General features: G+C 39.3%; 1 protein-coding gene across 4 annotated transcripts in view; it reads right to left on the reverse strand.

Moving 5' to 3' along the window:
* The window catches only part of LOC120869469 (dihydrodiol dehydrogenase 3-like), a 40,300-nt gene extending 26,326 nt beyond the window's left edge, over positions 1 to 13,974 (reverse strand). Inside the window, exons 1-7 of one of the 4 annotated variants that reach the window (XM_040248813.1) lie at positions 13,836 to 13,974; positions 10,671 to 10,838; positions 10,266 to 10,382; positions 8,808 to 8,885; positions 7,435 to 7,557; positions 6,515 to 6,624; positions 5,477 to 5,642 (exon numbers count right to left, since the gene is read on the reverse strand). In XM_040248813.1, coding sequence (XP_040104747.1) covers positions 5,477 to 5,642; positions 6,515 to 6,624; positions 7,435 to 7,557; positions 8,808 to 8,885; positions 10,266 to 10,382; positions 10,671 to 10,838; positions 13,836 to 13,919 — 846 coding nt within the window. In that variant the 5' untranslated portion in view covers positions 13,920 to 13,974. Of the gene's footprint in view, positions 1 to 5,476; positions 5,643 to 6,514; positions 6,625 to 7,434; positions 7,558 to 8,807; positions 8,886 to 10,265; positions 10,383 to 10,670; positions 10,839 to 13,587; positions 13,780 to 13,835 lie in introns of those variants that run through there. The other 3 variants (XM_040248812.1, XM_040248815.1, XM_040248814.1) reach the window with 3 other exon arrangements.
* Positions 13,975 to 15,972: the final 1,998 nt, after the last annotated feature.

The raw sequence follows: 15,972 nt of genomic DNA on the forward strand, positions 1-15,972 counted from the left end.
AAATACAAAGGATCATAAGAGACTACTATCAGCAACTATATATCAATAAAATGGACAACTTGCAAGAAATGGATGAATTCTTAGAAAAGTATAACCTTCCAAAAACTGAGCCAGGAAGAAATAGAAAATTTTAACAGACCCATCACAAGCATGGAAATTGAAACTGTAATCAAAAATCTTCCAACAAACAAAAGCCCAGGACCAGATCGCTTCACAGGTGAATGCTACCAAAAATTTAGAGAAGAGCTAACACCCATCCTACTCAAACTGAAGAGGAAATTGAAGAGGAAGGTAAATTGCCAAATTCATTCTATGAGGCACCATCACCCTAATACCCAAACCAGAAAAATATGCCACAAAGAAATAAAACTACAGGCCAATATCACTGATGAACATAGATGCAAAAATCCTTAACAAAATTCTAGTAAACAGAATCCAACAACATATTAAAAAGATCATACATCATGACCAAGTGGGCTTTATCCCAGGGATGTAAGGATTCTTTAATATTTGCAAATCAATCAATGTAATACACCATATTAACAAATTGAAAAATAAAAAACATGATTATTTCAATAGATGTAGAGAAAGCCTTTGACAAAGTTCAACATCCATTTATGATAAAAACCCTCCAGAAAGCAGGCATAGAAGGAATGTACGTCAACATAATTAAAGCCATATATGATAACCCACAGCAAAGATTATCCTCAATGGTGAAAAAATGAAAGCATTTCCCCTAATGTCAGGAACAAGACAAGGGTGCCCACTCTCACCACTACTATTCAACATAGTTTTGGAAGTTTTGGCCACAGCAATGAGAGCAGAAAAAGAAATAAAAGGAATCCAGATTGGAAAAGAAGTAAAACTCTCACTGTTTGCAGATGACATGATCTTCTACATAAAAAAACCTAAAGACACCACCAGAAAATTACTAGAGATAATCAATGCGTTAGATCTAGTCAAGGCTATGGTTTTTCTAGTAGTCATGTATAGATGTGAGAGTTGAACTATAAAGAAAGCTGAGCACCAAAGGATTGTTGCTTTTGCACTATGCTGTTGGAGAAGACTCTTGAGAATCCCTTGGACTGCAAGGAGATCTAACCAGTCCATCCTAAAGGCAATCAGTCCTGAATATTCATTGGAAGGACTGATGCTGAAGCTGAAACTCCAATACTTTAGCCACCTGATGCAAGGTGCTGACTCATTGGAAAAGACCCTGCTGCTGGGAAAGATTGAAGGTGGGAGGAGAAGGGGATGACAGAGGATGAGATGGTTGGATGGCATCACTGACTCAATGGACATGATTTTGGGTAAACTCCGGGAGTTGGTGATGGACAGGGATGCCTGTCGTGCTGCCTCCTTGGGGTTGCAAAGAGTCAGACACAACTGAGAGACTGAACTGAACTGAACTGAACTGAATCAATGGATATAGTAAAGTTGCAGGATATAAAATTAACACAGAGAAATCCCTTGCATCCCTATACACTAACAATGAGAAAACAAAAAGAGAAAGTAAGGAAACAATTTCATTCACCATTATGAAGACAAGAATAAAACACTTAGGAATATATCTACTTAAAGTATCAGAAGGCCTATATATAGAAAACTATAAAACACTGATGAAAGAAATCAAAAATAACACAAATAGATAGAGAAATATACCATGTTCATGGATTGGAAGAATCAATATAGTGAAAATGAGTATATTATCCAAAACAATCTATAGGTTCAATGTAATCCCTACCAAGCTACCAACGGTATTTTTCACAGAACTAGAACAAATAATTTCACAATTTGTATGGAAATACAAAAACCTTGAATAGCCAAAGCAATCTTGAGAAAGAATGGAACTACAGGAATCAACCTGCCTGACTTCAGACTATAGTACAAAGCTACAGTCATTAAGACAGTATAGTACTGGCACAAAGACAGAAATATAGATCAATGGAACTAAATAGAAAGCCCAGAGATAAATCCATGCACCTATGGACAACTTATCTTTGACAAAGGAGGCAAGAATATAAAATGGAGTAAAGACAATCTCTTTAACAAGTGGTGCTGGGAAAACTGGTCAACCACTTGTAAAAGAATGAAACTAGAACACTTTCTAACACCATACACAAAACTAAAATCAAAATGGATTAAATATCTAAATGCAAGACCAGAGTCTATAAAACTCCTAGAGGAAAACATAGGCAAAACCCACTCTGACATAAATCACAGCAGGGTCCTCTAGGACACACCTCCCAGAGTAATGAAAATAAAAGCAAAAATAAACAAATGGGACCTAATTAAACTTAAAAGCTTTTGCACAACGAAGGAAACTATAAGCAAGGTGAAAAGACAGCTTTCAGAATGGGAGAAAATAATAGCAAATGAAGCAACTGACAAAAAATTAATCTCAAAAATATAAAAGCAGCTCATGCAGCTCAATTCCAGATAAATAAATGACCCAATCAAAAAAAATGGGCCAAAGAATTAAACGGAAATTTTACCAAAGAAGACATACAGATGGGTAACAAACACAGGAAAAGATGCTAAACATCACTCATTATCAGAAAAAATGAAAATCAAAACCACAGTGAGGTACCATTGGTTCCTCATTGGTACTGCTATCTCACGCCAGTCAGAATGGCTGCTATCACAAGTCTACAAACAATAAATGCTGGAGATGGTGTGGAGAAAAGGGAACCCTCTTACACTAAATTGGTGGGAATACAAGCCACTCTAGTACAGCAACTCTAGAGAACAGTGTGGAGATTCCTTTAAAAACTGGAAATAGAACTGTCATACAAGCCAGCAATCCCACTGCTGGGCATATACACTGAGGAAACCAGAATTGAAACAGACACATGTACCCCTACGTTCATTGCAGTACTATTTACAATAGCTAGGACATGGAAGCAACCTAGATGTCCATCAACAGAAGAATGGATAAGAAAGCTGTGGTACATATACATGATGGAATATTACTCAGCTATTAAAAAGAATGTATTTGAATCAGTTCTAATGATGTGGATACAACTGGAGCCTATTATACAGAGTGATGTAAGTCAGAAAGAAAATCACCAATACACTATATTAACACATATATATGGAATTTAGAAAGATGGTAACAATGACCCTATATGTGAAACAGCAAACGAGACACAGATATAAGAACAGACTTTTGGGCTCTGTGAGAGAAGGCAAGGGTAGGATGATTTGAAAGACTAGCATTGTAACATGTATATTATCATCTGTTAAATGATTGCCAGTCCAGGTTTGATGCATGAGACAGGGTGCTCAGGGCTTGTGCACTAGGATGACCCTAAGGGATGGGATGGGGAGGGAGGTGGGAGGTGGGTTCAGGATGGGGGACACATGTACACCCATGGCTGATTCATGTCAATGTATGGCAAAACCCACTACAATATAGTAAAGTAATTAGCCTCCAATTAAAATAAATTAATTTTTTAAAAAGAGAGAAGAGCCAAAAATGTACTTATGGACACTTATTATATGACAGACTTGAAAATGAAAATTGATGAAATATAGAGACACTTAGATTTCCATTTAAATAAACATATAGGCAATCATTTATATCATGCCAGAAAATTCATTTCAGGTGCATTTCAGAGCCAAATTTGAATAGAAACAGGAAAACAATTCTTCAGGGGACCATATCCTTGACCCTTGACATAGCCTGACCTGAAACTTGCATTGGACAGTAAAATTTGCCAGAAGTGGTGACTTAGTTCTGAGCTGAGACAATGACATGGATTTTTTTCCCACTCCCTGGCTTGAAATTACAGTGTTTTCCTGAGATGAAAACCAAGTTAGTTGACCAGATTCTAGCCAAATATATATGAAAAACTACATGGAGAAGCATGCAGGCTCCTCTGAGAAGAGTCATATCCACCTGCTAAAGCAGAACTGCCGAGCTGCTCCACACTGAACAGCAAATTCATGAGAGAGCCCAACCAAGAGGACAACAGTTGAGCTGACTGTAGGCAGGATCTCAAACCACAGAATCAAGAGACACATAACTGATCTCTGCATTAAATCTTAAAACTGGAGAGAGTTTTCAGTACAGTTATGTCTAAGGGTACAATAATGGTTTCTTACACAGAAAACTAAAGACAGACACCTTGCAAAAGTGGACTTCACTTCACAAAGACAGAAACTCAAGAAGATTAAATATATGAAGGTGAAACCTCATAAATATTCAGGGAAAGGCAAAATAAAACCACTATGATTTGGAGGTGAAAGATCACTGCCATAATTTTGTGCCCCCAAATTCTCATGTGGATGGTGTTAGAAATGGAGCCTTTGAGGGGTAATTAGGTCATGATGGTGGAGCCTTCATGAATGAGATTTCAACAATATCATATTCATATAAGATATTGGGAGAGCTCTGTTGGCCCCTCCACATTGTAAAGATACACAGAGAAGCCTGTGACCTGGAGGAGGGCCCTCACCTGACCAAGAGTGCACCCTGACCTCAGACCTCCAGCCTCAGAAATGTGACAAACAAATTTTCATTGTTTCCAAGATACACAATGTGGGGTGTTTACAGTCCAAACAGCTTAAAATAATCACATAATGCAATTTCATCCATCAGAAAGAAGATAATAAGGCATCATCTGTACAAGGTGAGAGGATAAATTGCAGATATAAGCACTGGAACCAAAATCTCTTTTTTTTTAATCCAACTTTATTTTCTTGGGCTCCAAAATCACTACAGATGGTGACTGCAGCCATGAAATTAAAATACCCTTGCTCCTTCTATGAAAAGCTATGACAAACCTGCAAAGCATATTATAAAGCAGAGATATTACTTTACTAACAAAGGTTCATATAGTCAAGCTGTGGTTTTTCCAATAGCCATGTATGGATGTGAAAGGTGGACCGTAAAGAAAACTGAGTGCCAAAGAACTGATGCTTTTGAACTGTGGTGTTGGAGAGTCCCTTGGACTGCAAGGAGATCAAACCAGTTAATTGTAAAGGAAATCAGTCCTGAATATTCATTGGAGGGACTGATGCTGCAGGTGAAGCTCCAATATTTTGGCCACCTGATGCAAAGGGCTGACTCATTGGAAAAGACCCTGATACTGGGAAAGATGGAAGGCAGGAGGAAAGGAGGATGACAGAGGATGAGATGTTTGGACGGCATCGCCGACTTAATTGACATGAGTTTCAGCAAGCTCCAGGAGATGGTAATGGACAGGGAAGCCTGGCGTGCTGAAATCCATAGGCCATAAAGGGTCAGACATGACTGGGCGACTTAATTGAACAGAACTGAACCCTCTCCAGGGAGGCCACCTCTCCTGCTGCCACAGCAGGAAGAGAAAACCATCAGGAATACACACAAGGCATTCATGCACAAGGAAGAACAGGTAATTCATCTTGTCTCAAGGAAAGTCTTGAGATACAAAGAATGACCCTCATGAAGGATATTCTATAGGAGCCCTGTGCCAAGAGCCCCACTCATCACCTGTATGTTCTCTTTGATCCGCTTCTTGTTGTAACTCTTGGCCAGAACCACAACCCCACGTTGTATCTGGTAGCGAAGGGCAACCAGAGCTGGGGTTTGCTTGTGCTTTTTGGCAATGGCAGAGAGAACCGGGTCCTCCAAGAGAACGGGGAGGCTCAAGTTCACCCTAGAAAAAAATTCAGACATCCACAGGAGCTGAGACTAAGTATGCCATGTGTGAGTAGTTTTCCCAAACAGATTAAGTAGGTCTGCTCTATACCAGTGCTTCTCAAAGTATACCAGCATCATCAGTATCACCTGTGATCTTGTCAGATATAAAAATTACATGGCTAGCTGAAGACAAACTAAATCAGAATTTCAACTGTGTTACATCCCATTCTGTGTTTACAAAGCTCTTCAGATTATTTGGATGCATTATTGACCTGAGACCAGGATTGCTAAAGTCGTGGGTTTTTAAAACAATTCTCAGAGGTTGTTTTGCATCTATAATCAAGGGCATGAACAGAGAACAGAAGGAAAAAAAAACAGGGATTTTTTTTTTTAAATTTCACTTTCCTAAGTGAATATTCCTAAGTGATAAATATTGAGTACTCTCAAAATCAGAGAAATCTATTCTATCATTACTCTTCTTTAGATATATACCAAAATGGTTCATGTTTAGTTTTCTCTATCATAATAGACCTGAGAATTGCATATTATTATGTCAATTTTAGAGATAAGGTAAGTGAGGCTTGGAATTTCTATTTTTAGAAATGTTTTATTAGTTAATATCTATATAAATCATGACATAAACTTGTGTTTCTGGTTTCAACTGGAGGATTATATATAGATTTTAATACAGATATCTGTTAATGATGAGTCTACAAGCTAATACAATGTAGAAAAATGGCTGGGTGATAGGAAGATAGAAGAAAATATTCCATCTGTCCCCTCACTCCCCTTTGCTTATGAGAGTTATCTGAGTACTGTATTTTAAAATATCTCATCAAAAATTGAATTTTAAGGAAACTCCCAGTTGTCTTCAGTAGTATTCAATACCATTCTTTTACTCGTTGGGATCCCAGAGCACCATAGGCTACAAGGACAATATCATGTGACTTGCAGAAATCCAACAGTTTGCTCTGGTTGAGATAAGGGTGACATTCCACCTGTAGAATGTCAACAGAGAAGAGTGTCAGGTTATTTGAAAAGGTAATATTAATATGACAGAGGCAGATTACAAGTTTTAAGTGCCTAAAGGAAAGGTTGCAACATTAAATGTAAATAGAAATATCAACATCTAGAGAGCAATAGAGAAAAGTGTGTTTATACAGTTAATTTTATGACAGACCATGGATGGGAGAACCAGTCCAAGTTGAGTAATAAAAAGATGTACTCTATATTTGAGTAGATATTCCCAGGTAAATGTTTTATCTTCTGTTAGCATCACCTTGAACCTTTAATTTCACCCTCTAACCTGGATGACTTTCATCATCTCCAGCACATTGTTCTGTTCTGTGCTCCCTGTTGAGACTCATAAATGTTGAGACACCAAGACTAAGGATTCAGTCATCAGAACCCCACACAAACCCTTACCACCCATTTCAGCTGATTGGTTACTTTATTGATTTACTTCCCATTCAATGTTTTCATGGCTTCCTTCATACACAAAGTTCATTCCAGGGCACTTTTCCATCTAATATTATCATCCTTTAATCTCAGGAAAACACATCCTACCTCTAGTTGTAGGCTCTACCCACAATTTAGCAGTATGCCCTCCTTACCTTTTCCATCCAGACTACATCAGATAGAGATGCCATTTGGGGTTCTATTCACACTATCCAGACAGCAACTCTACTCTCTAGAATCCTCTGTCCCACAAAGGTTGGATGAACAGGAGGGGAGCACAGACAGACATCAGGCTCCAGTGCAAGAAGGAGGCTATAAAGAGCAGGAAGGAGAGGGGCCAAGCTGCTCACCTGATTGCAGACGGGCTTGTACTTGAGCCCCGGCTTGTTCAGGATCTTCTCCAGCTGCTTGTGGTTGAAGTTGGACACCCCAATGGACTTGGTCAGCCCTGCGTCCTTACACTTCTCCAGGGCCTGGGAGGGAGGGGTGGTGAGCAGTCATTTGAAATGAGTGATACATCAAGAATAAATGAATGGCTGTGATCCAAAAGTCTACAAGCAATAAATGCTGGAGAGGGTGTGGAGAAAAGGGAATCCTCTTACACTGTTGGTGGGAATGCAAACTAGTACAGCCACTATGGAGAACAATGTGGAGATTCCTTAAAAAATTGCAAACAGAACTGCCTTATGACCCAGCAATCCCACTGCTGGGCATACACACTAAGGAAACCAGAATTGAAAGAGACACATGTACCCCAATGTTCATTGCAGCACTATTTATAATAGCCAGGACATGGAAACAACCTAGATGTCCATCAGCAGATAAATGGATAAGAAAGCTGTGGTACATATACACAATGGAGTATTACTTAGCCATTAAAAAGAATACATTTGAATCAGTTCTAATGAGATGGATGAAACTGGAGCCGATTATACAGAGTGAAGTAAGCCAGAAAGAAAAACACCAATACAGTATACTAACACATATATATGGCATTTAGAAAGATGGTAATGATAACCCTGTATGCGAGACAGCAAAAGAGACACAGGTGTACAGAACGGACTTTTGGACTCTGAGGGAGAGAGAGAGGGTGGGATGATGTGGGAGAATGGCATTGAAACATGTATACTATCATGTAAGAAATGAATCACCAGTCTATGTTCAATACAGGATACAGGATGCTTGTGGCTGGTGCATGGGGATGATCCAGAGAGATGATATGGGGTGGGAGGTGGGAGGGGGGTTCAGGATTGGGAACTCATGTGCACCCATGGTGGATTCATGTTGATGCATGTCAAAACCAATACAGTATTGTAAAGTAAAATAAAGTAAAAATTAAAATTAAAAAAAAGAATAAATGCTGGAAAAAAATCTGTAAAAAGTGTCTCATGTCAAGAATTTACATTGATTTTAAGAAAGGAAAAAGGAAAAGAAGGTCATGATATAAGAAGAACAATTACCAACTCCTCCTTAGAAAACCCTGGAGAAGACATATCACAAGGAAGGAAAGAGATACCTGTCTACACTGTCCCATATTCCCCTCCTCCATTCTTTTCTATGAACATTTCAGCAATGGTTTCCTTGCCACAAACCTAGCATCCCAGCCCTTAGATTCATGAACTGCTGAGTCTGATGGTCCACAGCCCATTCTCACAGGTAGAAGAAATGAAGGAGTTTCCCCCTCTACTGTATCCTCCTCTGGTTCTCTCCTCTCTAGACTCACCTCCCACATGTGACAGAGGTCCACCAAATCACCTATCAGTTTTCCATTTTCATCTTTTGGAAATAATTCTTCCCCTGGCTGGAACAGAGGCAGATATATTAGTGATGTGACAAAATTTCTCCACATTTAGCCAGGCTGCCAGGCACTAGGAATTAAATCTCCATGAGGTAGGTTTATAACTTTCTACATACTAATATTTGCAAAGTGATTTGTGTAAGCAATGTCTTTTGAGGGAGGCTTATTCTAATCTCTTACACTTATTATATGTTGCAATAAATATAATTTTTCTATGTCCTAAAAGGGACTTCCAGTGACTTCTGTTAATTTTTTCTGTTCCCTGTACTTGGTTCTTTTGAAATATCTCTGATCTGAGAATGGCAGTAAGTTACATGCCATAATTTCCAGAATAAAAACTGTAAACTAGACCTGGGCTAGATAATCAAATTTCCTTTACCCTTCTAGCATTAGATGCCCTAGAACAGGCATGTGAACCAGCAAGGCTCTCATTAGGTTGATACGGAATGTGAAAGATCCAGACGTGCTCTCAAATGTTTATGACCCTGAGCTTTGAAATGCCCCCAAGGTCATATTTCTTTCTTTTTTTAAAAATATAATTTATTTTTTTTACTTTACAATTCTGTATTGGTTTTGGCATACATTGACATGAATCCACCACGGGGTTCATGTTTGGGAACGCATGTACACCCAAGGTCATATTTCCCACCAATGGAAAATGTTCATTAAAAATAAAGTAATTCTCTTATAAGGGATGGAAAAAAGAGACATTTCTGAGGAGTCCTGCAAATCCTCAAAACTCTCTGTGTCTGGGACTTGCCACCTACATACTCCACTAAGTTTGCATTAGATGGCTTGAGTTGATTTCTATAACTAGAAATCAAGATATTTCTATAACTAGAAATCAAGATTTCTAAGTAAACCATTCTTAATGACTAAGTGCAGTCTACAAAGCTCATCATAAAGTCAAGCAAAACTGTAGACAATATCTCCCAACTCCTTATAAAGGTACAAAGTTTAGACACACCCAGAGGGAGCAGCACCAAATCTGCTAACCTTGAAAGGGTGAAAGACAAGATAAACTCATCATGTTCAATATGAGGCAGTCCCAGGTTCACCACGGCTGCACCAAACTCTTGGTCCATGAAATCCCCAGACACTCAGGAGTCATAATCAAGACTGTGTGCAGAACATGCCTATTTCTACTTCCTCAAGTTTTTCTGGCAGAGAGTCTCAGATTGTTAACTCATTTGTCTGGGGGGCATGTAACAGATTCAAAGAAGCTCAGTAAAAGGATGATCACAAATTATTATTTTGGGGATTCTACTCTGGTGTAATCATCCCTTCAATCTACTAAGAAAAATCTTAATTCAACCATCCATGCAAATTGACGCACATTCTAACACAAGATTTAAAATTGATGTGATCACACATATATCCAACCTTCATAGCCAGTGGAAAATGAATAATATAGAGATCGACATAGTCCAGTTGAAGATTTTTCAATGACTTTTCCAAGGCTGGTCTGACCAATTCTGGTCGAAGGAAAGTGCACCAAAGCTGAAAATATTAAAGAATATAAATTTTATTAATAATAATTTAGGAAATTTTCCTTTGGTCTTACTGCATGGCTTGTGGGATATTACTTCCCTGACCTATGATGGAATGGGGGCCCATGATAGTAATGTGCCAAGTCTTAAACATTGAACTCCAGGGATTTCTAATACCTAAAGAATATACCAAGAAGCATAGGTCATCAATCAATTCTTCACCAAACATCATCCTGTTATATAATAGTGACCTGGGCACACTCACTAGTACACATGTTCAACATACAACATACAGCACCTTTGAAGTGTAGAATATGTCTTCTCTCTTCACAGTGCCATCTGAAATCTTGCTTTGAATGGCCTGGCCAACCTGTTCTTCATTTTGGTACACATAAGCGCAGTCAATATGACGGAACCCAACCTCTATAGCGAATTTGGTGACTTCGAGAGCTTCACTCTTAGCAACCTACATAAGCAACAAAGGTAGAAGATGAATACCCACATGATTAAGAGATTGCTAGCGCAACCTTTGATCTTCCAAAACTTTTCTTCATATCTTTGATTAGTTCTCTATGTCTGGTGCTGAACACATGATAGTTTCCCTGAACATTCCCGGTCAGATTTTAAATACACACCCGGTAACCCTTACATCCCAAATGATCTGTGGTCGATCACAGTCATCGGAGGACCCCAAGACCACCTCCAGGTTCAGTGGACCCAAAGGACTCAGCTTTAAGTTGTAGTCATGAATTTGATTTATACTACAAGATTCTAGAAGCAAAATCTAAAAGATATAAGGTATATGGTAAAGACACTAAACAACAGGAGATAGTGAGAGACAGGGAGCTTGGCCTGTTGCAATCCATAGTGAGAGGGTAACAGGCAGGAAGGCCAGGGGTCTGCAAACCGAGGAAATAGCCTGCAAGTATCAGACATTTTTATCTCTCTTAAGCAGCAGGAGGAAACAAACAATTTTTTTCCTTCTCTATACAAATTTAAAAGAATGTTTCTCTTAAAATACTGTGTTGCCATAATGACACCTGGTTTCACCTGAAGTTAACTATACTCAAATCTAGAGATAACCAATGCCTTTTTCTTATGGAAATATTTGTCTTAAGCTATGCTAATGTACTATGCATTTACCCCAAACTCTGTCTTCAAGTTGGTTCCACCTCTTGGCTTAGAATCCACTTGACAAACCAGTATGTTATACTCAGATATTGTTCCCCTAATCTATGTAAATGAAACTGTTTGTATGGTGATCTGCCCTTCTTCAAGATTCAAGTTAATCATTTTATGGCCCATGATGAACCATTTGGTGCCAAGATTATCCCAAAATGCATTTTATGGGTGAGGGGCCTGGTGCCATTCTGAGTTTTAAGACATTCCTTTCTTTCATTAACAGACTGCTAGTGACTATATAACATCCAGCTGAAGACTAGCAGAGGGGTACTCTTTCTGCCCCCTTCTGATGCCTATGTCAAAAGCTTTCTCTATCTCCTTTATACTTTAATAAAACTTCATTACACAAAAGCTCTGAGTGATCAAGCCTCGTCTCTGGCCCCAGATTGAATTCTTCTCCTCTGGGGGCCAAGAATCCCGGTGTCTTTGCGTGATTCAACAACAACCTTTCAATAGGATCACAAAGAGTCAGACATGAATTAGTGACTGGAAAACAACAATAACAAAAAGCATCAAGAAGCAAGGTGAAAGCTTCTAAGACCACTGTCTACCAGCGAAGCTACTTGGAATACACCAAATATAAACTGTATCTATTCAAGGTATAAAAAATGATGTTCTCATATAAGGATCCATTGTTGATGATCACCAAAGTCAAGCTATTTAGCAGATCCCTCATTCATTTACTTTACTTTAGGGGTTTTGTAAGAAAACTTCAGATCTAATCTCTACAAAATCTCAGGGTATCACCCATTATTTATAACTATAGTCACGGCGCTGTGCATCAGGTCACCAACTTATTCTTCACATCACTGAAGGTCTAGACTGTTGACAAACATCTTTCCATTTTTCACAGATTTATCTCCAGCTTCTTGTCTTCATTTCTCTACTCTCTGTTTCTATAAGTTCCACTATTTTAGATTCTACCTACAAAGAGACTTCCTTGGTGGTTCAGACAGTAAAGCATCTGCCTAAAATGAGGGAGACCCAGGTTTGATCCCTGGGTTAAGAAGATCTCCTGGAGAAGGAAATGGCAACCCACTCCAGTATTCTTGCCTGGAAAATCCCATGGACAGAGGAGCCTGGTAGGCTACAATCCACTGGGTCGCAAAGAGTCAGACACGACCGAGCGACTTCACTTTCACTTTTCACAAAGACATCATGTAGTATTTGTCATTTTATTTCTGGCTTACTTCACCTAGCTAAACTTCTCCCGGTTCACCTGTGTAATTTCAAATGGCAGTATTAACTTTGTTTTAAATGCTGAATAATATTCTATTTCTTTTTCATGTGTCAGAATCTTTTCTATTTCAAGGAGGTAGATAATTAGGGTAACTGCTCTCTGTTGGGTTCAGTCCTGGTCTTTCTTAAACACTTGGGCATTCAGGGATGTACTAGGAATGGACCAGTGAACTTCAGTACTAGCCTGGACACTTTACTCCCTGCACCCTAATTTGCAAAGTCCTGTCTTCTCTTTCCAAAATGCCTCTGAATATTTCCTTCTGTTCTCCAAATGATAAAAGTGAGACCCAAAGTTTCAGGATCAGAACTTGTCACAACTGCATTCTCTAAAGACAAGATGGACAGCAAACTTACTGGCTTCAGGTCTAGAGATTTGTCCACTAGTCCCTTTTCTGTCCAAGCACTGAAAACTACACTTTAATAAAAAGACATTACAACACCCAAGGATACATAACACAACATGGCCTGTAAGATGGTAGCTTATCCCCTCAAGTGACACCATATTTTCCATTGGAAGAAGTTTCCAAGGAGCAACTGAAGTACAAGGCAAAACACAACTGGAGTGTCTTGCCTGGCACCTACAAGGCACCCCATGGTAGAGAAGCAGTTCTATCCCATTAGCTCATATTCACCTCATCGTTAGGATCTTCCACCTCAAATACTTCTCTGGATCACATCATTTTTGAAGGAGTTAACAGTTCTGAAACTAATGAAATACACAGAGAAACCAGCCATTGCAATCGCCCTCAAAGCAAAGCAGTTTACAGTCAGTGATCTTGACAGCCAAGTCTCACCTCTTGTGCCAAGCTGGGAAAGAGACAGAAACTGGAGGGGAACCCAGAGTAATCTGCAGGTGAGCACAGCCTCAGACCCTGATGCAGAGTGAAGACTGGATACTCTCTCCCTTTTCACAGGACATGGTTCTAGCCTGGTTAGTGGCTAGAGGAGCTAGTCAGGAGCTCAGTGCTTGACAACCCAAGTCCCTTCCACTCATGTTACATCCACTACTATTTATATCTCAACTCCAAACCACCTCTGTTACCTCTTTAGTTTCAGCGGTGCCAAATCCTAGGACAGGAATGAAGTGGCCGTCATTAAGCTTCACTCTCTGGCCTTTGGGATCCATTGCCTGTTTCACCTCTGAATAAGCAGAGTGATCTTTCCCTCTGCCTTCACAGGTTATAAATAACAGGAAGTTAACACCCTAGCTGATTGTCCAATGTTAGCAGATACATTGGAGGAGGAGAGAATTAAACCAGTGCCCATAGGGTAAGAAGAGAAATTAAGCCAATTACATTGGTAGTTTTTTTTTTTTAATCAGAATAACTTCAGTTATATAATGATGAGATGTGCCAACAATTATTGACCAAATATTACACAGAAACCTCCACATACCAGTCATTTCACTTTTCTAATTATGAAGCCCACTTTTGATCAAATGTCAATTGAAACAACTACTTCATAGTATAGGAAGGCACACTTATCACACAATTAAGAAGTGTTGATTATTAAGCATTTTCCAAAATGTAATCTCTTAATAGAGAATCAAAATGTGAAACAAACCAAATTTGCCTTTTAAATTTTCTAGCAGCAAAATTATTTTGCTTTACACACCTATGGTGGTAGAGGTATAGTCAGTAAGTCATGTCTGACTCTTTTACAACCCCATGGACTAAACCCTGCCAGGCTCCACAGTTCATGGAATTTCCCGGCTAGAGTACTGGAGTAGGTTGCCATTTCCTACACCACAGTATCTTCCTGATCCAAGGATCAACCCCAAATCTCTTGTGTCACTATTTAGCAGGTGAATTCTTAGCACTGGGCCACCTGAGAAGCTTTTACAGACCTGACTAGGGTGAAATTCTGAAAAGGATACCAAAACCAGACATTTTGGCAAAGTGCTTATTGACATCAATTATTAACAAATTGTGGATACCATGTGCAGGTTCAAACAGACTCTTGAGTGTTTATACCTTGAACTAAGTTACATAACTTTTTAGAGTACTCTTATTGTGTAACCAATACATATTTTACACAGTTTGTTCATTATTCATAAAAGAAAAAACAATAAACAACTGAAATTGCAACAAATTTGGGAATAGTAAGGGAAACCATGATGCACTGGTACAAGCAGATGTCATGAAGGAAAATTCAATTTAACACATAGAGTGATGTCAGCAAAATAGTGAGCTAGGAGGAGTGACGTCTCCCTCGAAAAGGGAAGTATGGAAAAAGAAAGCAGCTGAAAAATGTCGTCGGAGTTCTGGGAACCAGTCAAAAAATCATCTACAGCAACAAAGCAAACGTGAAACTAGGGAAGATCCAAAAGACTGGAAGAACATTTCTGTATGTTTTTATTTACACTCATCTCTCCCCTGACTTGAACAGAGCCATCTTGATCTGTAAAGGTCAGCGGCTCAGCACCCTGCTGCCTCCCTCAAAGCAGACTCATCACAGAAATCCTTATATGTGATATTTTCCACTACTTGGAGCTTGCCAGGAAAATGGTGTCCATTTCACTTAAGTCTGAGCTTGAACTGAAGAGCAGCTGGAGTGGCTCATTACACCTGCAGGGGGAATAGATATGTATGGGACCAGGGCCAGGGACTAAGGGTAGGAACACACACAGACCATGTAAATCCATGATAGAATTGGGATGTGGATTGGGGGGATAATAAGGCATTCAAAAACAATCATAAATTTCCCAGAATCAGAAAACCACTCATGAGCCAGGTAAGTCGTTGACTCAGAATTGACTTGAGCTTCCCTTAGATTCCTGTTGGGCTGACCTCAGAACAGGGACACGCCACATCCGCTAGCAAAAGACAAACGGGATGTGGTACCAATCTGCAAACAGTGGGTGTGCTGTACTTGTCCAAGTACCCAGTTAGGAACACACAGAAGGAGAGAGAGAAAAGGCATACAGTAAAGAAAGGTGAAACAACAAATCTAAAAAAAGAGACAGAGAGGGAAAAAAGAGAGAAAAACATGAACCATGAAACTATTTTTGTTACTGTTTAGTCGCTAAGTCAAGACCCCTCTATTGTGACCCCCATGAACCCCACAGGTTTCTCTGTCCATGGTATTCTCCAGGCAAGAATGCTGGAGTGGGCTGCCATTTCCTTTTCCAGTGGATCTTCCTGGATCAGGGATGCAACTCGTATCTCCTGCACTGTCAG

This window comes from Oryx dammah, unplaced genomic scaffold, assembly GCF_014754425.2.
Source record: "Oryx dammah isolate SB20612 unplaced genomic scaffold, SCBI_Odam_1.1 HiC_scaffold_10, whole genome shotgun sequence".
NCBI lineage: Eukaryota > Metazoa > Chordata > Mammalia > Artiodactyla > Bovidae > Oryx > Oryx dammah.